This window comes from Colossoma macropomum, unplaced genomic scaffold (genome assembly GCF_904425465.1).
Source record: "Colossoma macropomum unplaced genomic scaffold, Colossoma_macropomum, whole genome shotgun sequence".
NCBI classification, from domain to species: domain Eukaryota; kingdom Metazoa; phylum Chordata; class Actinopteri; order Characiformes; family Serrasalmidae; genus Colossoma; species Colossoma macropomum.
The window spans coordinates 10732100-10754164 of record NW_023494794.1 but is presented as its reverse complement, the minus strand read 5'-3'; the positions used below and the strand labels follow the sequence as shown (position 1 = coordinate 10754164).

General features: G+C 43.2%; 1 protein-coding gene across 1 annotated transcript in view; it reads left to right on the top strand.

The window, feature by feature from the left end:
- Nucleotides 1-22065, top strand: part of stard8 (StAR-related lipid transfer (START) domain containing 8) — a 118039-nt gene that overhangs the window by 69015 nt on the left and 26959 nt on the right. The window contains 5 exon segments of the mRNA XM_036580152.1: nt 13331-13394; nt 13734-14075; nt 14077-15014; nt 18061-18234; nt 20707-20866. Of these exon segments, the coding sequence (XP_036436045.1) occupies nt 13331-13394; nt 13734-14075; nt 14077-15014; nt 18061-18234; nt 20707-20866 (1678 nt within the window).

Below are 22065 nucleotides of genomic sequence, written 5' to 3'. Positions count from 1 at the left end.
ATGGAGAGTGACCCATTTAACTGTCACTGCCAATGTTTTGTCTGTTGTATTTGTACTTATTGGAAATTGTGCCCTAAACTGAGCTGCTTCCATGCTGAGCGGCTGAGCGAAATACAGCCAACTACCGTGTTTTACGAACATCTGATTTGGTCTATACGCTTTAAAAATGAATTTCATTGGCTTTGCTGGATCGTTTATGGGCTTGTTTATCTCATATGAAACAGTCTCTGCACTGCTGAACTTAAAGCGATGTCATTACGTTACTGTGAACTGATGAAGGTCAGATACTCACGACTGAAGGAAGAGGGCCAGAAACTGAAAGTGAGGCGGCGCTGATGTGTTTGTACGCAATGCTGGAAGCCCCCTGTGAGTCACGCCCTGAGATTGTGTGGGTGATGTGACGCAGCTCTGCCAGACCTCATCACTGTCACTGTTCACTGCAGCTGAAGGAGGAATACGAGGTCTGTCTCTGTGATGTCACACTGTAGGGACTCGGCCATCGGAGGCGGGTGTTTGTGTGTATTTTCCGCCTCGGCCTCATCCTCGTCCTCACCTGGCATAACAGCTAATGATTAGTCTATTGGCTGTTCTGCCTTCTTGGGTTCTTCTGTTTACCACCATCGTTCAGAGTTGAATGGCTTCCTTTTGTGCAAAATCGTATCATTTGTTGTGGAATAGAGTGCCTATCTACTCAACACCGTGTCAGCCAATCAGCACTCAGTAGCAGTAATGCCGACCAATCAGCGCTCAGTAGCAGTAATGCCGACCAATCAGCACTCAGTTGCAGTAATGCTAACCAGTCAGCACTCAGTAGCAGTAATGTCAGCCAATCAGCACTCAGTAGCAGTAATGTCAACCAATCAGCACTCAGTAGCAGTTATGATAACCAATCAGCTCTCAGTAGCAGTAATGCCAACCAATCAGCTCTCAGTAGCAGTAATGCCGACCAATCAGCGCTCAGTAGCAGTAATGCCGACCAATCAGCACTCAGTTGCAGTAATGCTAACCAGTCAGCACTCAGTAGCAGTAATGTCAGCCAATCAGCACTCAGTAGCAGTAATGTCAACCAATCAGCACTCAGTAGCAGTTATGATAACCAATCAGCTCTCAGTAGCAGTAATGCCAACCAATCAGCTCTCAGTAGCAGTAATGCCAACCAATCAGCTCTCAGTAGCAGTGATGCCAACCAATCAGCGCTCAGTAGCAGTGATGCTAACCAGTCAGCACTCAGTAGCAGTAATGCTAACCAATCAGCACTCAGTAGCAGTAATGTCAGCCAATCAGCACTCAGTAGCAGTAATGTCAGCCAATCAGCACTCAGTAGCAGTAATGCCGACCAATCAGCACTCAGTAGCAGTAATGTCAGCCAATCAGCTCTCAGTAGCAGTAATGTCAACCAATCAGCTCTCAGTAGCAGTAATGCTAACCAATCAGCTCTCAGTAGCAGTAATGCTAACCAGTCAGCTCTGAGTATCAGTAATGCTAACCAGTCAGCACTCAGTTGCAGTAATGCTAACCAGTCAGCACTCAGTAGCAGTAATGCTAACCAATCAGCACTCAGTAGCAGTAATGCCAACCAATCAGCACTCAGCAGCATAAAATATTGACCAATCATGAGTGGATCATATGAACATTTATAGAGAGCTTTATAAGCATGATCTGAGTGACTTACAAACGTGTGTGTGTGTGTGTGTGTGTGTGTGTGTGTGTGTGTGTGTGTGGTTGGGTCATCAGTCCCCCGTCACTAATCACCATGGAGCCACTCTAATTGTGGCCATAACGTGCTTCATTGTTTCCTTTTTTATTTTCTCTTTTATTTTCTTCCCTATTCTTCTTTTTCTGCCTGGCGGAACGAATAAAGAGCTGCACCTGCTCCAGCGGAGGAGTAAACACACCTCTTCCTCCGAAGGAGGCGGATAGACAGAATACCAAAAGAGAAAAAGAGATGATTAGATCTCCAAGGGCACACCTGGCAAAACTTAGAGAGAGAGAGAGAGAGAGAGAGAGAGAGAGAGGGGGGATGGGGGAAGTATGAGATAGAAGAGAGATTTAAAGAGAGAGAAATAGTATCAGAGAGAGATACAAAGAGAAAGGGGGGCAACAAATAGATGAGAGATGAATACAAAGGGAAGAGTAAACAGAGATAAATATATAGGAGAGGGAGATTTAGAAGAAAGTGAGGGAGAGAAAGAAAAGTGGGAGAATCTCATCTCATCCATAACGCTGACCATTTCTGAGCTGAAACTGTCCAGCAGAGCGTGAACAGAGTCCGATGGTTTGCATGGTGCAGAGCACATTGTGATGAAGTGTAGTTATGGGTCATTTACAACCCTTTTCTAAAGCAGATGTGTCCAGTCTTGACGTCTGTTGGGTCCACATCTCAAAGAAAACACAGTGATGATCTGACTAAGCTGCATCCTTAACAGTGGTTGATGTGTTGAGACCCTTCGAGACGACCACATCCAGAGTGTGACCATGACAGTGTGCGCTCACGGTCACATGCTGAGAGAGTCCAGTATAGTACAGAGTTCCTTGGCATAATTATCACTGAGATTATCATTGAGCAAAATTAAGTGTGTTTACATGCACTTAATAATCCGATAACTGCAGAAAATCAGATTTTGTCGGTAATCCAATCATTGCGTTTACATGCACTTGAGTAATCAGATAATGGGGAAACTCCAGGTCTGCATGAGTCAGACAGTAATCAGATTTCTGCTTTACAACCAGCCAATAAACTCCCAGAAGTTAGGGTGACGTAAACATAACGTAAAACTCAAACTTCATGCTGTGGCTTTTTTTTTATAAAACATCGCACCACTTTACCTGAAATATAAACATACGTCATCTAGAAGATGAAGAATACTTAGATCTCTCATTTCGTCAAGCATGTATTTGGTTTCAGCGCCGCTCCAAAAGTGTTTTGCTGCGTCTCGCGGCGACGCTGCTCGCTTATTTCCGCTACTGTGCTCTGTTTCGCACATGCTCAGACTGAGAAATCCGAAAGAAATCAGAGTAAGAGTTTACATGCAGTGAGAAATCTGATTACTGAGCTAAAAATCCAGCTCTTTTTATCTGATTTCTGAATCAAATTTCTGGTTCTTACTCCAGTCTAAGAAATTGGAGTGTGCTGTTTACATGACCATTTGAATAATCTGATAACTGCAGAAAATCTGATTTTGTCAGTAGTCCAATCCATGTGTTTACATGCTCTTGAGTAATCAGATTTCTGCAGTTATCTGATTATTCAAATGGTCATGTAACCAACCGCACACCAAGATTTCTTATAGGGGAAATTCTGGGTTTACGTGAGTCAGACAGAGTCAGACAGAAATCAGATTTCTGCTTTACAACCAGCCAATAAACTCACAGAAAAACATGTGATGTAAATGTAATGCAATTAAATCATCGCATCGCTTTACCTGAAAATATGAACATACATCATCTAGAAGATGAAGAATATTTAAATCCTTCATTTCGTCAAGCATGTATTTGGTTTCAGCGTCGCTCCAAAAGTGTTTTGCTACGTCTCGCTTATTTCCGGTACCGCTGTCTGTTTTCACACATGCACAGACTGAGAAATCCGAAAGAAATCAGAGTAAGAGTTTACAGCACTGAGAAATCTGATTACTGAGCTCAAATCCAGCCTCATCTGATTTCTTAATCAGATATCTAGACCTTACTCCAATCTAAGAAATCTTGGTGTGCGGTTGGTTACATGACCATTTGAATAATCAGATAACTGCAGAAATCTGATTATGATCAGATTTTTAAGGGCATGTAAACACACTCAGTGTCTACCAGCCGCTGAAGTGCAATTACTAGTGATATTCTTGGTGCCCCTTTCATAACTGCACAAAGATATGTGAAGGATGTAAAATCACCCAGTGGTAATTACTTGCATTTGAAAGAGTCATCAGATGGAGCAGCTACACCTCCACTTTTCTTGTCGGTATGCGAGACATTTCTAAAGTTAAAGTTTGGTGGAGCCGACTTGATTAATACGGTTTCAGCACTACATTCATTAAACCGTGTTTCTGTTAAAAGCGTGAAATTAAGCCGATCTAGACTTGTTTGTGAGAGATCTAATATTGAGATGAGCTGATTTAGTAAACCATGCGTTTTTCTTCCGATGCTGTGACTCCCGTTGTACATACTGGTGATTGGACACATTCACATTATCAGACGTACTGCCTGTTCTTTCAGTTTCTGATAAGTACTGAAATAGGGGAGAGATTACCGGCACACAGGGTCCGAGCTTGTTTTGAAAGCATGTACTGCTGACATCATCACTGTAACAGTATGGGCTGTATATTCTATATACAGGGAGATTCACTCGAAAGAGGCCCCAAATATTCTGTTGTAACTCCCGTTAGGATGAAGCAATCTGAACATTAGGATGAAGCAATCACTTGGAAGTTGCAAAGCGGAGGTTAAACGTCGCGACGGCTGTCCGGCGCCTCATCACTCTGACACAGGGGCCGGCTTGTTCAAAGTTCCATATACTGAGGAGCTCATTGCCCGTGGTTTCGTTCAGGTTGCTTCGTCCTAGCTGGGAGTTATTTCAGAATATCTGGGGCCTCTTTCGAATCTCCCTGTAGCACCGAAAAGGGTTCTTCTCTTGTTACAAGCTTGATATTGTAACAGTAGTAGAACTTTTTTTAGGTGCCATATACGCTGACATGCCAAAAGCCATGGGACAGGAAATAGTATTGTATAGAACGCCCTATATACCCCTATATCAATGCATAGGCATTGATTCCACAAGTGGACGGATTCTGGAGGGACGTTGAGCCATACCATCTGGACAGCTACCCACAGCTCTGTGCAGGATCTTAGGTGCAAATGGACCTCTTCACCACATCCCATAAATGCTTAGTTATTTATTGGAGCCTGATGTCTGTGAAGGCTACAAATGGTCACCAAGCAGTGAAACATAGTGGTCACCAGTCAATGATGTGTTTAGCTGGACCAGTGAACCCAACACCCCACACCATTGTGGAACCACCTCCAACCTGCACAGTGCCTTGTTGACAACTGGGGTCCATGGCTTCCTGGGGTCTGCGCCACACAGTAACCCGACCATCAGCCTGAAACAATTGGTACCATGACTGATTGGACCACTCTACATGTTGCCAGTCCTCTAGGGTCCAGTTAGTAACTTCACGTGCCCAGGTGAGGCGCTGTGTCCAGTGTTGTGGTGTTAACAGAGGCACTCTAGAGGGTCTTATTGCTCTTATATCACATGGAAGCTAAAGAACGCTGCACTGATCATGACCAGAGTCGCTTGTCTGTTTGCACGGACGATTCTAGCCAGACGCCGCCAGTTACGATCATTAAGCACCTGTGGGCGGCCACTGCGCTGTCCACTGTGGGTGTCATGCCTTCCTTGATGTATTACCGGTACATGTGACACTGTGGATCGAGGAATGTTAAATGCCCACACAACTTCGGAAATGGAATATCATCCGTCTGGCACCCGCTATCATGCCTTGTTTGAACTCTAATCCACGACGCCTTGCCCTGAGCACACTGACCAGCGTTCAACCTCACTCACAAGATAACACCTCACAACTTATACAGGTGTGGGCGTTCCCAAGCCGTCCCGCGAGGTAAAGGCACTTCATAATCAATTTACACACTGCTATCCCGTGACTTTCGGCACGTCGGTGTAGAACCCTTTTCAGAAAGGTTCTATAGAACCAGATTCAATACATTCTTCATCAAACTGAAGAACCTTTTCCCCATGCGAAGAACCCTTTAATCATACACAGGGTTCTTGGAGTGTTCATGCTCTATATAGGACCATTTTCTTGACAAAAGAACCATTTAAGAGTGTAGATCATGCATTTGGCTATGGATTATGAGTTATTTTCATTTGTCTGTGTATTCTGTAGCTGTGCTGCCCTGACCAAAATAAAAGAAATAATCTCTGGTTTCGTAGCAAAAACAAACAGGCAATCCGCTCTTTTAGGCTTCCCAAAAAAAGCTGCAGTTTCTTTTGTACACGTCATTACGAAGTTGTTAGGTCCTCATTAAGTGCTACAAAACACAAATGCACACACACCAGGCTCACTGACCACATCTCACACATCCAGTGTGAATTTACTGCTGACATTGTATAGCACATTGCTCTCCCAGTAGAGAGAGGGAGAGGGAGAGAGACAGGGGGATTGCATTAAAGCTTCAGGTTTATAATGGAACCCAATTAAGATAAACAAGATAAGTGAAGACTGCTGTGTCTGTGTCTTTAGTGTTTTTAGCTCAAAGCTTTTATTTCTCTTTTATTTTCTCAGTTTTTTTTAAAGCTTATCGACTGATAAACAGAAATGCTCAAGCAATTTGCCGCTGTGGCCAATTAGCATTAGCGGTTCATCCGTAATAAAGCAGAGCGCTGTTCCCAGCACAGATAATTCAGGACGTATTGATTCATTAAGATCATTGTGTAATATAGATTGAACACGCTGGGCGGCGTAATCGGGATCGGGGATGACTGACAGTGAGCCGATTAGGATGTTTCAGAGGCAAAACAGTGGAGCGCCGTACTGGGAACTGGAGAGGACTAATGTAAATTTAAATTATGCTCAATAGTTGGACTTTATTAATGTTTTATTTACTTTAGCTGTTACAAAAGTGGATAATTGGGGCTGAATTACACAGTGCTGCCATAAAACGATGTACCAGTTTTACCACCGTGGAGATTCCTGCTGTCCAGTGCTGTCCAGAAAGGCACAACTGCATGATCTGACCCTATTATGATACTGTTGCTGTACAGACTCTAACTATTTAATCATACGCTTCACCTGCCTCTCAATACACCGAGCTCTTCTCACATTCATATTAACAGATCATCACTATCAGGGTTTCAGCCATGTGATTTTTCTGCTGTGGCCGCCGTATTTGTGACCGAATTTCTGGCTTTGCTGCTCTGCACGAACATAACTAGAGGTGAAAGACGGCTAAAATTACTCTCCTTACTGTGGAAGAGAAAAACGTTCCTCGACAAAGTCGATAAAACAGTCTGTGATCCTCATACAGTTTCCCCTGAACTCCTGGTCCCACTTAAATTGGTGGAAAAGCTACCAAATTTGTATTTTCCTGACATATTGATCTCATACTCAGCCCCTCTCCCTATTCTGGAGGGTCTCTCAAAGCATTTAAAAGCACAGAAGCCCACCGGCTCTTCACGTCAGGGTGGGTAAAGGATCCCATGGTGTTGAATAAAGAGGAGATAAACTCCGTTATCATAGGAGGGTAACGACATCAGCTAATTAACACAGATGTGAACAATGCTGGCCTTTAGATCACTTTAGCTGATGTTAACAGCCGAGAGATGAACAGTCGTCCCCCTAACGGAGCTGCAGACAGCCGGTATAACTTTACTCTCTGTTTCTGATTTAAATGACGTTTGAGACGTTGGAGAAACATAAGCGTTAAATATCAGACTGAATGTCGTGGGTCGGAAAACGACGTCATGTTTCGACAGACGTGATTCTGTAAGTTTGCTAGTTCAGTTAGTTCAGAGTTTAGCTCCAGTCCTGAAACCCCTGCACTGCATAACTGTGGTTTCCTGGTTAAAATACCTGATATTATTGGCTAATTAATCCCTTCTTGAGCTGAACGAGGTGAACAGCAGAGAGAGACACTAAACTGTACAGTGCAGCGGCTCCAAACCTGGAGTGAAAACACTGAATTAAAGGTCTGTGTGTCTCTCGTCTCTCGGCTTCTGTTGAGTCTTGAAGGCGAATCATTCACAAAACAAAGCTGATTGAAGGCGTCGCGCAGCGCAGTCGCTCCCTGATTCGGTTCCTTACAGTGGCGCGACTGTACGGTCTGATAGAAACGTGAGAATAGGCTTCTGACAGCAGTCACTGATGTTCATGGTCCACTGTGATTTGCTTCTAACAGTAGTTGCTGGTTTTGGCTGGTAACACTGACTGTGTTTGTTCTGTGTTTGATAGGCCTCTAGGAGTAGCCATCACTTATCATTGCTTGATCTAAATACTTCTGTCCAGTGTCAGGCTGTTTTTCCCCTTTTCTCTATTTCAATATTTTATATTAATGGTGAAACCTTGTTCTCAGTTCATGTTACTCTTGTTGTGTTATTGTTTTGCTGTCCGCTGTGGACCAGAGGAGGGTGTACATACATACATATGTACATATACATATATATATAGTGCTTTTTACAACAGATGTTGTCACAAAGCAGCTTTACAGAGCAATCAGGGTCCGAGCCCCCATGAGCGTTGCCAATGGCGACAGTGGCAGGAAAAACTTCCTAAAAGCAAGAGGAACAAACCTTGAGAGGAACAAAGACTCAAAAGGGGAACCCATCCTCCTCTGGTCCACACCGGGCAGTACAGTGTGTGTGTGTGTGTGTGTGTGGTGTGTGTGTGTGATATATATATATATATATATATATATATATATTATATATATATTATATCATTTCAACACACCAGCTGTCCCTTTACATTGTGTGAAAAGGATCATGATGAATGGACCAATAGAAATGCTCTAAAATCACTTGGAATAAAATCTCTTTACATTAACTTAGATTAAAGGTTAAGGGCATTTTTGCCCTCTACTGAAGAGTTACTGTTTTGGAGATACAAGGTTTTACATACATCACTGCTTTGTACCTCGTATCTCCATTTTTGTCGTTTTTCAGTTTTTGGCATAATTTGAAAATACCTGGCGTCCTTTATGTACTGAGTAAATTTCATGATGAACAGATCAGAACAAATGGTTCAAAATGACTTGATAAAAATTCTGGTTCCATTGGCTTGCATTAAAAGTAAAGTAGGTTTTTTCCTTCTCCTGTAAAGTTACCATTTTGGAGATACTTGTTTTTCTTTGTACAGTGACGCATATCGCTGCTGTCGGAACAAAACCGTGTACCTCCAGTTTTGTCGTTTATTTTTTGACGTAATTTAATAATGTCTGTTGCTCTTGAAAAAAGAGAAATATACACCGATCAGGCATAACATTATGACCACCTCCTTGTTTCTACGCTCATTGTCCATTTTATCAGCTCCACTTACTATATATATTGGTGTGTGTGTGTGTGTGTGTGTGTGTGTGTGTGTGTGTGTGTGTGTGTTTTATATATATATATATTTATATATATCACTAACAGTAAAGCGTTGGCGTTTTTCATAATAAAGCACTATCATCACTTCCTTTTCAGTGTAGATACACAGATGTTTGTTGCTATATGGTTTTTGAGCGTCAGCTCTATTCATAATAAACTATAATGCTGTTAGTAACACTGCTTTTCAAATAAAGACTCCCGGTTTGCTGCTCCAGCTGTTTATTCATAATAACACAGGATATTTATAACTTCTATTCAAGTAGTGACGCAGATATGTGTGTGTCTGTGCCGCTATAGTGGATTAGGGCTGGTTGTTTATTCATAGAGAAGCGTAACTCACACAATATACACTCATGGACACACTTCTCAGAAAGCATTGATTCAAACACGCACACACACACGCACTCGCGGGCCCTGAAGTCCTGTTTCTGTTCCCGTCATGTGTCCCAACCGCCTCTGACAGGCCACTCAATGCACATCAAATATTTGTAAGCAGTGTGTCCTGCTCAGGAGATGCTGTATAAAATAAAAATGAGTCTTTTATTGTGACGGGTGGAGGAAATAGCTCTGTGTGGGTGGCTTTGTTTCCCAGAGGGCTGTTGGTTTGAATCTTGCGCAGATTACTGTGGTTTAGAGTCCGATATGGGAAAAAGAGTATATTTCAGTGACATATTTGTAGAATATTTGCACATATTTTGAAATTCGGCCAGTCAAATTACATGTTTTGGTTATACACTGACTGGTCACCTTCATGTTTCTACACTCAGTGTCCATCTTTTCAGCTCCACTAACCATATAGTTTCACTGTGTAGTTCTGCGGTTACAGACTGTGGTCCATCTGTTACTCTGCATACTTTGTTTCCCTGTTCTTCAGTGGTCAGGACCCCCATGGACCCTCACAGAGCAGGTACTATTTGGGTGGTGGATCATTCTCAGCACTGCAGTAACACTGACGTGGTGGTGGTGTGTTAGTGTGTGTTGCGCTGGTCTGAGTGGATCAGACACAGCAGTGCTGCTGGAGTTTTTAAACACCTCAGTGTCACTGCTGGACTGAGAATAGTCCACCAACCAGAAATATCCAGCCAACAGCGTCCTGTGACCACTGATGAAGTACTAGAGGATGACCAACACAAACTGTGCAGCAGCAGATGAGCTATCGTCTCTGACTTTACATCTACAAGGTGGACCGACAAGGTAGGAGTGTCTAATAGAGTGGACAGTGAGTGGACACAGTGTTTAAAAACTCCAGCAGCACTGCTGTGTCTGATCCACTCAGACCAGCACAACCCACACTAACACACCACCACCACGTCAGTGTTACTGCAGTGCTGAGAATGATCCACCACCCAAATAGTACCTGCTCTGTGAGGGTCCATGGGGGTCCTGACCACTGAAGAACAGGGTAAAAGGGGGCTAACAAAGTATGCAGAGAAACAGACGGACTACAGTCTGTAACTGTAGAACTACAGAGTGGAACTATATGGTCAGTGGAGCTGATAAGATGGACGGTGAGTGAAGATACAAGGACGTGGTTTTAAGGAAGTGGGGTGTGTGTGTGTGTGTGTGTGTGTGTGTGTGTGTGTGTGTGTGCGACTGAAGCCTAAAGATTAACACACACTCCATCAGTCAGTGGAGCTCTGAGTCACAACCCAACACTCACACAGTAAACCTGATTAAACAGACTGTAAATAAACCTCTCTCTCTCTTTATCTCTCTCTCTCTTTCTCTCTCTCTCTCTTCCCTTTTTCTTTCTCCTTTTCTTCTCTCTTCTCTTTTCTCCCCTCTCTTTTCTCTTTTCTCTCTCTCCTCTTTTTCTGTCTCTCCCTCTCTGCTCTCTCCTTTCTCTCTCTCCCTCTCTTCTCTCTCTCCTTCCCTCTCCCCTCTCTCTCCAGTCTCTCCTCTCTCGCTTACCTTTTTTTCCCCTTTCTCCCTCTCCCTTCTCTTCTTTCTCTCTTTCTCTTCCCCCTTTCTTCATTCTCTCCCCTCTTTCTCCTCTTTTCTACCTCTCTCTCTCTCTCTCTTGCTCTCTCTTCCCCTTTTCTTTTGTCCCACCCCACCCGCTCCCCCCTTTCTCTCTCTCTCCCTCTTTTTCCTCTCCCTCTCCCCCTCTGCCTCCTCCCTCACTCAACCCCTCTTCTCTCTCTCTCTCTCTCTCTCTCTCTCTCCCTTACTAAGTGTACTGAGCTCTCTCACTTGCTGTCCTGTATAAGATCTAAACCCTGTTTGATGTTGAGTTTAAATAATCTGTTTGTGCTCCATCGTTTGTTGTTAATTAATCACAAACAGCATCAAAGAATGCAGCCGTGACGGACTGATCGCTGCCATGGTTACTCCTCTGCATGATGACATTTCTCGTGTCTGTATGTCCTTCTGACTGCGTCTGTCAGAACGAGTAGCCGGTGTCCTTTAGGCCGAGAGCTCTGTGTTCATGTGGACTGAACTGTTTCTCTCTTGGTTCTCTGATGTATAGAGACCAATTTCAAACAATTACTGCTGATGATGGATTAAAATAATCCCGATTAATCAGTTCTTTATGTGGTCACTCACAGTCAGCTGTGTTTATTTGCTCTGATTTGTTTTCATTTAAACGCAGTACAGTGTGTTATAGTGACGTGAGTGGACAAAATAAGCTTCATCTGCCTGAACTCATTACTTTTAATAATTCAATAACAGTACTTATACAAGAAAATCACACAATTTCCATCAAAGAACTTTTCCTTTTCAAATATTTTATCAAATTAATCAGAGTTTTTAGTGAATATTTGTTGCAGCCCTTATACATTTCGCTGCTGTCGCTACAAAGCTTGTATCTCCATTTTTTTCAGTTTTTGACATAGTTTGAAAATGCATGTGGTCGTTTATGTTGTGTGTAAATTTCATGATAAATGAACCGAAAGAAACGGCCCAAAATGACTTGGAAAAATTCTGGTTCCATTGACTTACATTAAAAGTAAAGTAGGTTTTTCCTTCTCCTGTAAAGTTACCATTTTGGAGATACGAGGTTTTGTTCCAGCAACACCTATTTGCATATATTGTCACATAAACCTTCATTCTGAATCCAGAGGCATTAATATGGAGTTGGTCCCCCTTTGCAGCTCTAACAGCTTCCACTCTTCTGGGAAGCTTTCTACAGATTTTGGAGTGTCTGTCGGAATTTTTCACCCTTTCATCCAGAAGAGCGTTTGTGAGGTCAGACACTGATGCTGGACGAGAGGGTCTGGCTCACAATCTCCGTTCTAGTTCATCCCAATGGTGTTTGATGGGGTTGAGGTCAGGGCTCTGTGAGGGCCAGTCAAGTTCTTCCACACCAAACTCACCCAGTCAGGCCTTTATGGAGCTGCTTTGTGCACTGGGGCTCAGTCATGCTGGAACAGGAAAGGTTCTTCCTCAAACTGTTCCACAAAGTTGGAAGTGTATAATTGTCCAAAATGTCTTGGTGCTGAAGCATTAAGGTTTCCCTTCACTGGAACTAAGGGTTCTAGACCAACCCCTGAAAAACAGCCCCATATCATCATCCCTCCTCCACCAAACTTTACAGCCGGCACAGTGCAGTCAGGCAGGTAACGTTCTCCTGGCATTCACCAAACCCAGACTCGTCCATCAGATGGATGGACAGATAGAGAAGTGTGAGTCCAGTGGCGGCGCTTTACTCCACTCCATCTGACGCTTGGCTTTGTGCATAGTGATCTTAGGCTTGGCTGCAGCTGCTCATCCATGGAAACCCATTTAGTGAAGCTCCTAATGTGCAGTTCTTCTGCTGATGTTGCTTCCAGAGGGAGTTTGGAGCTCTTTAGTGATGATTCAACAGAGGATAGACACTGTGAGCTTCAACACTCGGCGGCCCACTCTGTGAGTTTGGTGGTCTAACCACTTCATGACTGAGCTGTTGTTGCTCCTAAACACTTCCATTTCACTTACAGTTGTCTGGGGCAGAACTAGCAGGACAGACATTTCACAAACCAAGGTGGCATCCTATGACTGAGCCATGCTTAAAGTCACTGAGCTCATCAGTACAACCATCTACTGCCAGTGTTTGTCTATGGAGACTGCAAGGTTTTGTGCTTGATTTTAGACACCTGTTAGTAATGGGTGTGGCTGAAACACCTGATAACACTATAATTAGGAGGTGTGTCCACATACGTTTGTCCATATAGTGTATCTCTCGCATATAAACAGCACCACACAATTATATTTGTATAAATAATTGAAATGTGTGTCTGTGTTTGTGTGTTTTAGGAGGTTGACGACCTTGAACAAATGTGCTGCTATGAGCCTGGAGGTTCACTTTCGGTGCAAACAGGTTAGTGAATTCTGATTGGTTAAGGCCACTGTCAGTCACTCTTATGGCGTACAAACACTGGACCCTTTCATCTGTTCGCTGCATCCTCTGTTTTAGATGCTGTGCACTTATTTAATAAATAAATAAAAGATAAAAAATTTTTAAAGTGTACTTTGGATAACTTTCCTTCGTTTACTGGAATTTTTTGCTGAATTGTGTTGGCAATATTTTGTGTGGAGGGATTTTGGATCACTTCCTTGGCTCTTTCATTGACCCGCTTTGCACACTTCAAAGGGAACTGGCTAATCTGTTCCCGAAACGTAATGATGTTATAATTAGATTGAGTTCTGTGTTTGACAGAGTGAGGACTCTGAAGAGGATGACGCCTGTGCTCTCAGTTCCCGCTGGGCATTTCAGCGTGAGAGCAAAACTTGGTCCCGCCTCTGCACCGTCGCCCCTGCCGACGGGGTGGTGACCTTGCGGCCTTCGGCAAGCAGCGACAGCGTCCTGAGCGACTTCAGCCATGACGTGACCTCGCTGACCTCGGACCTCAGCCTCAGCAGCCTGAGCCTGGACAGCACTCGGGAAACAACGTCTCCGGGGGTCGCGACAAGTGAAAGCTCGGACTTTGCGCAAGTCTCGTCAAGCCGCGGCGACGACGATGATGCTGTCGACAGTGGTTCGGCTTCGTCTCCGTCCGTCCAGGGAAAAGCCCAGACGCACCTCCAGGCTCTTCTTGCGCCGGATGGAGTCTCTACGGCGACGGAATCGTGAGAAGGAGACGGTTACTATGGGCGTCTCCACGGAAGCAAACTTCCAGGAGACGGGATTAAGTTTGCACTGCACTCCAGATGCCAGCCTGCCGGGAATGACCACAAATAAACATTGTGTTGGCAAGGATGCCGCATGGAAGTCTCACACGATATGCCGGACCAACTTCAGCCAATCAGAAGCTCCGATCAAACCTCAAAGGGTGTGTCTTTATTTGGAGGATTATCAGTTGGCATGGGAAAGGGAAAAGCCGCACGGCAGACTTTTCGGAAAGGAGAGGCGGATCGTCCACCTTCCTTCAGACCACAAGCCTGGAACCTTCCCCAAGTCCTTGTCGATTGAAAGTCTTTGCCCCGCCCCGCTCTCTGAGTGCAGTGACCGGATTGGCTGGCCTGTAGATGATGGCGATTTCTCGTTGGGTGGTGGCAGCAGCCGGAGTGAATCGCAGGACTTTCTTACCGCTGGTTTCGGGAAGAGACGCAACTCAGCAGGTTCGATTGGGAGCGTTTACGACAACGTTCCGGAGGTTTCCGCCGAGGAAGAGTCTTCCACGTTTGAGGAAGACACAGCGTTCCAGCATCTGGATGATATTCTACAGCAGGTCCATGGGCTGCAGCTCAATATAGACCAGTGGTCACATTCGCTCGAGCAGCAGTTACAAGACCACCCGTCCAACTCTGAGAGCGAGTCTACGGCTGAAACTACTTTACCCGGCAGCCTCCAGTACGAGGATCGGTCAGTGTCGGATATGGGGATGACGGTTAGCGACTATGAAAGTGCCGGAAATTCGTTGAACGACGGAGACGGAGATGGAGAAATGAGAGAGAGGAGAGACTCAGGAGTGGGAGCGTCCCTAACTCGGCCGAGCAGGTAAGAGCCGACAGTATTTTTTGTAGCCGTCGTATGTTGGGTCATTCCCCTTTTTTTTCCTGCACCATTTAAAATTGCCTTTGTTGTGTAAATGTTTAATGATGAATGGACCAATAGCAGTGGACTAAAATTGAGTCTGTATAAAACCAAACGACTGCCGTAAATTCTAAAGAATCCTATACCGTTGTCTTTAACGTTATTTTATATAACGTTGTATAACGACAATTCGTCAGAGCTGTTTTACCCTCCCAGCCTCTTCATGGTGTAATTAAAACACTATTTAAATCATTATGTCTGACTTATAGCTCATTAAAGCAAAACTTTTATTATGATTTGAATTTGATAAAAAATGTGCATTTTTTTTTTTTATTTAAAAAAATGGACACTATATTTTTGCCAAATTTTTGCCATTTCTTGACGTCAAAAAGAAACCCAAATCTGTTGATACAGAATGTAAATCCAACGTAAATGTAAAGCTTTTACAATGTAATTGTGTGTTTTTGCATCATTACTTTAAAATCATTTGTCCCCTTGGAATTATGAGGTTCTATTTGAGATTTTTCCAAAATTGAGTTATTCACATACTTTTATTCTGTGACAACTTCTTAACATCATGTGAGATGTTTCTTAAGTTATAAGCATTTTTGGACTCTTTTTTTTGGAAAACAAAAAGGTTCTGTCTCCAAAGCCAAACTCTAACTTAGTTCTATAAGGTTCTGTCTATGAGCCAATCAGCACTTCGAATGCACACAAGAGGACCAATCAGGTTCTGCTTCTTTGTCATGTCGCCACTTTGCTCAGTGACAGCGGGAAAAGTTTATAAAACTTTATGAAACATAAAAACGTTGCTGAAACCCTGCCTGTCTTCTTACAGCTCTTTAAAAAGTCTTACGGTCTTAAATTTGATCAATTTTAAGCCTTAAAGGTAATTAATTTGTATATATTTGAACCGATGGGTCTTAATTACAACATAAACATTAATTTCATTCATTCATCCATATTTTCTTTTTCTTCTTTACCCCAAAATAAGACATTTTGGCTCATTAAAGTCGCATTTCTGATATAAACAAAACCTCATACGGCCTTTAGACTGACCTGCTGGGACAGTTTATTACAGTATCTGCTGTCTAACCTAAAGGAAACTTTAACAGTTTCTTCCTCAAACTGACCTCTGCACTGGACAGTATATTTAGCACTGACCTTTATACTTAATCTGCAAAGCTTTTTTGAATAAGACAAAGATGATTTGTTCTAAAACAAGAAATAAATGTCAAAGAATATATAACTAGTGAAATGTTATAAAAATGTCAGTGTTAAATTTACCTTTCTGGTCATGTTGAAACTCTGTTACACTAATTTTATGTTTTAAAACAAGTCTAAACTGTTTGTGTTACATGAAAATCATTGCTTATTTTCATTTTTGCCAGATAGAACCTTATAACTCCAAGCAGAAAGTGGGTTCTTAGGATTAGAAGGTTCTGCATTTGACCTGTTCCAAAAAACTCTTGTACAAATTTGATAGGATTTTGATTTTGTACATCTAGAATAAATTTAGGGTGTCTGTCATTGTCATGTATGAAGTGACGTGTTCCACGTATCAGTTTTGCTATTTGGTGCAAAATCTTTGAGGCTGAATATCTCAGAACTGCTCAGAACACAGATAGAACCTTATAATTCCAAGGGGACAAATTCTGCAATGTAAACCGAGTGCTAAGCAAAAAGACAGAAACTCGACTTCTTAGGATTAACACATTAATTCAGCTCAGGTTTTGCTGAAATTTCAGCCTGAATGAGAGAGAAATGGTTCTCTTTTGAGTGGAAATAAGATTTTCCACAGCTGTGATTGTAGCATTTTTAATAAAATGGCTTTGACTTTGAAAGCCAGCAGTGAAGCAGGCATTCAGGCCTCCTGGATTTCTGCTCTGCGAGAAGAAAGAACACCGGAGCGTTGTTGTCAAACTGAGTGCAGTTCATAAAACACGGCTTATCCTGCAACAGCTCACACGTATCAGTTCTTTCCCGAGGCAATTGATTTGTTCTTTCTTTTTAATTTCATACCGAAGCCAAATTATGACCGTCTGCAACAACAAAATGAAACAAAATTAAGCCTTTAAAATGCTTTGGCCAAATGCAAAATGAAAATAAACCACTTTCCGTCTGGTTCTGGCTTTAGTTTACCACTGTGATGCAGTTTGCAAACCATGGGGGTCTTACGTTTGAATGACTGAATTTGAGACTTTACCAAATCGCATTAACTCAGTCCTCACTGCACTGACGCTTGAGGGAGTTTCTATATGTGGCATTTCAATGTTTGGGATTTAAATCAAAACAGATTGGATGCTTCAGTGCAGTGCCCTGACACACGGACACCACAGTTCACCCTGTGCTCGCGTTTGCAGTAAAGATTAAGGGGCCTAATACAAAGCCCTGGGGTACGCCACCGATCATTCTCGACAAATAGATATCGCGTAGCTTTAGGATGAGCTTTAAGACGCTGCGCTTGCTCTTTATGGAAACTTCGGGCCCATTTCTCACTCAGGGAGCCTTTCAAGTTTAGTTTTGTATTAGCACTCTAAGGCTAATGTAGCTAGTAAGAAATGGAAGCTACCACACCAAGCTGTGGAGCTGCATCTCCAAACTCAGCGGTGACCTGAGCTGTGAGCGAGTTTATAAAGTACAAAGCTTCTCTAAAATGAAAACGTCCCACACATTGTTACGGTTCGCCTGTTTCTTGAAAAGCAAAGGAAAAACAAAGATGTTTTGCCAATTTTTTTTTCTGCTTTGCTGACAACTTAATTCCAAAAAGAATTGTCGGGGTCGGAAAATAAATCATTTTGCATTTTTCTTTATTCATTTATTCGCACCACGTTCTATGTGTAGTGGATTTAGACTGTTTTGCAAAAGTAAAGGCCTTGTTTGTTCTTCCACTTCCTCGTTTCCGTCTCGTCAGCTCTTACTTTTCACCTCTCTCGCGCTCTCTCTCTCTCTCTCGCTCTCTCTCCCTCCGTTTGTCCTTATAAAGTTTCTTCCACTCTCTCTCTCTTAGGAAGTTGCGATGGCACAGTTTTCAGAACTCCCACCGTCCCAGTGTTTCGTCAGCGTCTCAGGAGATCAACCGTCAGTCAGCAGCTCAGCTGAACCTGCTGCAGAAGTACAGCCTGCTGAGACTGACCGCTATACTGGAGAAGCACTGCGACATGGGCAAACACGGCTGGAGCTGGTGAGAGAGAAAGCATAAGCGCTGTTCTGACCCTCACGCAGGAGGGGTGTATAATAATTGACTAAAATAATATTCAGACAGCTTGTTTTCTGTTTTATTGTTTATGTTCCACCAGTGTGTAAAGTGTAAATAGCTCCTCCAGTTGCTTTTCATTGATGGACTCAACAGTCGAAACCGAATCGGTGACTCAGAACAAAAAAAATATGGAATTTAAAGTCCTAAAACAGAAATATGTGTTCTGAGTTTGTCACACCACAGAAAATACATTAACAACCACCCAGCTGTGGTTTAGCATCTTCCGCTGAAGCTGCTAAACCACACCCATTTACTGGAAAGGCGCAGCCTCTCTTCACCTTCGTATTCGCCACAACATAAATGCTGCACAATTTAAGGTGGAATGGGAAGATTCGAACAGGAAACTGAAGTCAGTTTCCTGTTCGAATCTTCCCATTCCACCTTAAATTGTGCAGCCACATTCTGGCAAATACGAAATCAGAGAGCGAGTAAACGACTCTGAGCTCAGCAGATTCTGACGCCACACATTCAGTCCACTCAGCATCACTCAGACTGACCGCTACCTTCACCCCCTCACCTCCTCCACCAGCACTCACTCTCTCTCTGTATCTCTCTGTATCTCTCTCTCTCACTCTCTTTCTGTATCTCTCTCTGTATCTCTCTCTCTCTCTCTCTCTCTCTCTCTCTCTCTCTCTCTCTCTCTCTCTAAAGAATCGTATCAGACGCTCCTCAGAGTGGCAAAATACGCTCAATTTTTCATCTCCTACTGCCCTTCATTCTTTATCCCTTCTTTTTTTGACATCTCTTCTATCTCCACCCCACCTCTCTCAATCTCTCTCTCTCTCTCTCTCTCTCTCTCTCTCTCTCTCTCTCTCTCTCTCTCTATTCCATCAGACACTTGGCAGAAAATGTTGTTTTTATTTTTCACCTCCTACTGGCCTCCATTCTCTTTCCCTTCTTTTTTTCTTTCTTTGTTTTGCCTCTCTCTCCTCTATCTCTCCCCCACCTCTCTCACATTCTTTCGCTCTTTCTCTTCTTTTCTGTTCTCACTCTCTCTCATTCTCTCTCTGCCTCTCTCACCTTCTTTCACTCTGTTTCTTCCTGTTCTTCCTTTTTTTTGACATCTCTTTTCTATCTCTACTCCACCTCTCTCTCTCTCTCTCTCTCTCTCTCTCTGTTTATCTCTCTCTCTCTCTCCCTCTCTCCCCCTTTCTCTCTGACTCTCTCAATTCCACAAAATCATTTGACAGAAAATGTTGTCTTTATTTTTCACCTCCTACTGGCCTCCATTCTCTTTTTCTTTGTTTTTTTGCCTCTCTCTCTTCTGTCTCTCCCCCACCTCTCTCACCTTCTTTCACTCTGTCTTTCTTCCTGTTCTCCCTCTCTTTTCCTCGCATGTCTCTCTCTCTCTCTCTCCCTTTTAAGAGCAACAAAATGTGTTCAGTTTCCATTTTCACCTCCTACTCATCCTTTTCTCTTTTTTCCTTCCTTTTCTTTTGTCTCTCTTATGTATCTGTTCCCTGACCTCTCTCACTCTCTCTTTGTCTTTTTTCCTGTTCTGTCTTCCTGTTCTCTCTCTTTCTCTCACTCTCTCTTTCACCTCTCTCTCTCTCTTTCTCCTCTCTCTTTCTTTCTCTCTCTCTCTCTCTCACTCTCTCTTTCTCCTCTCTCTCTTTCTTTTTCTCTCTCTCTCACTCTCTCTTTCTCCTCTCTCTCTTTCTTTTTCTCTCTCTCTCTCTTTCTCTTTCTCCTCTCTCTTTCTCTTTCTCCTCTCTCTTTCTCTTTTTCTCTCTCTCTCTTTTTCTCCTCTCTCTCTTTCTCTCTCTCTCTCTGTCTCTCTCTCTCTCTCTCTCACTCTCTCTTTCTCCTCTCTCTCTTTCTCCTCTCTCTCTCTCTTTCTCCCCCCTCTCTCTCTCTCTCTCTCTCTCTCTCTCTCTCTCTCTCTCTCTCTCTCTCTCTCTCCCTCCTACTGTTGTAAGTGTAGTTTTGCTCTGTTTGGCTGCAGTTTCAGGTTTTTTTTTTTATTCAATTATAAAAATAAAAGACTTTTTTTTCATCTGTCGACTATAAGATGCTTTTCGTGGAGCAGACTATTAGAGTTTCATTCTCTTTGTTGACCTGCTGCTGCACCGCCGGGAAGTTTGGAAGCAATACTACCTTTGCCTGAGTAAACATGGATTTTTTTTTTTTCTTTTCTATTTTATTTTGCATTACCTGACAGTGCTGAGCAGATCTGAGACGGTCAGTCAGGAACTTTTCTGAAAGTCTCTTCACCTTTGAGTTAATCAAGGTGTCAGTAAACGTTTCATGGAGTGAAAAATATCTTTAAAACTTTAAATAATAATTTTGATGATTAGCGTCTCAGGTTCCTTCCACACTCTTGGCTTGTCGCGTAGCTGCGCTGTGGTTGGCTGAAGCAGCCTGGACGTCTCTGATCTCCGTCTTTTGGTTGGACAGGGCCGTGCCGAAGTTCATGAAGCGCTCCAAAGGGCCGGACTACAGGGACAAGCATGTGTTTGGTGTCCCGCCAATCGTGAACGTCCAGCGGACCGGGCAGCCCCTCCCACAGAGCATCCAGCAGGCCATGAGGTACCTGCGCAGCCAGTGTCTGGAGAAGGTATGCAGTGAGTTCCAGTGTCCAGTTGCATGAAACATGTTTTTACTTACAGGTGTTGCATAAACACCCCTAGGATGTTTCTCTTAGGCTCGGCCTACACGACACAATTTTTGCCCCATTTTGACCCCAATTTGCCCCTTGTGACAAATTTCCTAGAGATGCATTTATACCACTTTTTCCCTTCCGATACTGATACATGATCCTTCAGTATCGGCCGATACCGAGTACCAATACTGATACTCACTCTATCTAACCTAACTCACCTATAAGACCTCATATTTATACAGTTTCATTTTAAAAGTATTTTATTTTGGTCAAATCTCTGATCTGCGTCACAAATAAAACACACTCAGCTTGGCTAGATGGCATTATTTATTGGACTATATTTATTGGATGCTTAAGAAAACTTATTTTTGTTTATTTACTGTATATAATTAGTATTTACTATTATATAAGAACTATGTTTAACAACTTAAGTAAGTGTAAAATATCTTTATTGTGCAGAACATTTAAAAACAGAGCTGAACAGTGAACAGATGAACCTGTGGTGTTCACACAGCAGCTTCTCTGGCTCTAAAACGGAGCTGAATGTCGTTCACTCGATCGTCAGTTCAGTGAACATCACCATCGTTCACGCTGTCCGTATCAGCGACTCTCAGTGTTTTTTCCGGCTTGGTTGAAGCGGCGGGCCGCAAGACCCCGCTGCTGAGTGATACAGCTGACCGACGGAGACGCACCCCAGGCTAGGAGATGCACATGCCCAGCTAGCGGGCTGCTGTGCTAAAGGCTAAATGAAGGCTAAAGGCTCATTACACTGAGAGTCTGCCGGTTCCTTCTGCTCTCTCAGTAACGTGAACTCGGACTGTAAGTGGCCACACAGCGGCAGACGAGTGATACTGAAAGAAGCAGCTCAGCTGGTCAGGTTAGCGGCTCTGTTTGCAGGTTCTTAACACCAAAAACTCCCGTTACAGATTCTGCCGTGAGTGTTTTTACCACTGCTCGTCGCCCCACACTGTCAACGTGTTGTTCGGTTCTGTCTACTGGCGCGTATGGATGTGTCAGAAGTTGCTTTGTGGTATCAGATATATTTGTTGGTAGCCCATTGCTGATACGAATACTCTGTTTAAGTGCCAGTATCGGCGCTGATACGGTACAGTATTGGTATCAGTTGTTATCAACACTAAAATTTCCCCAATCTG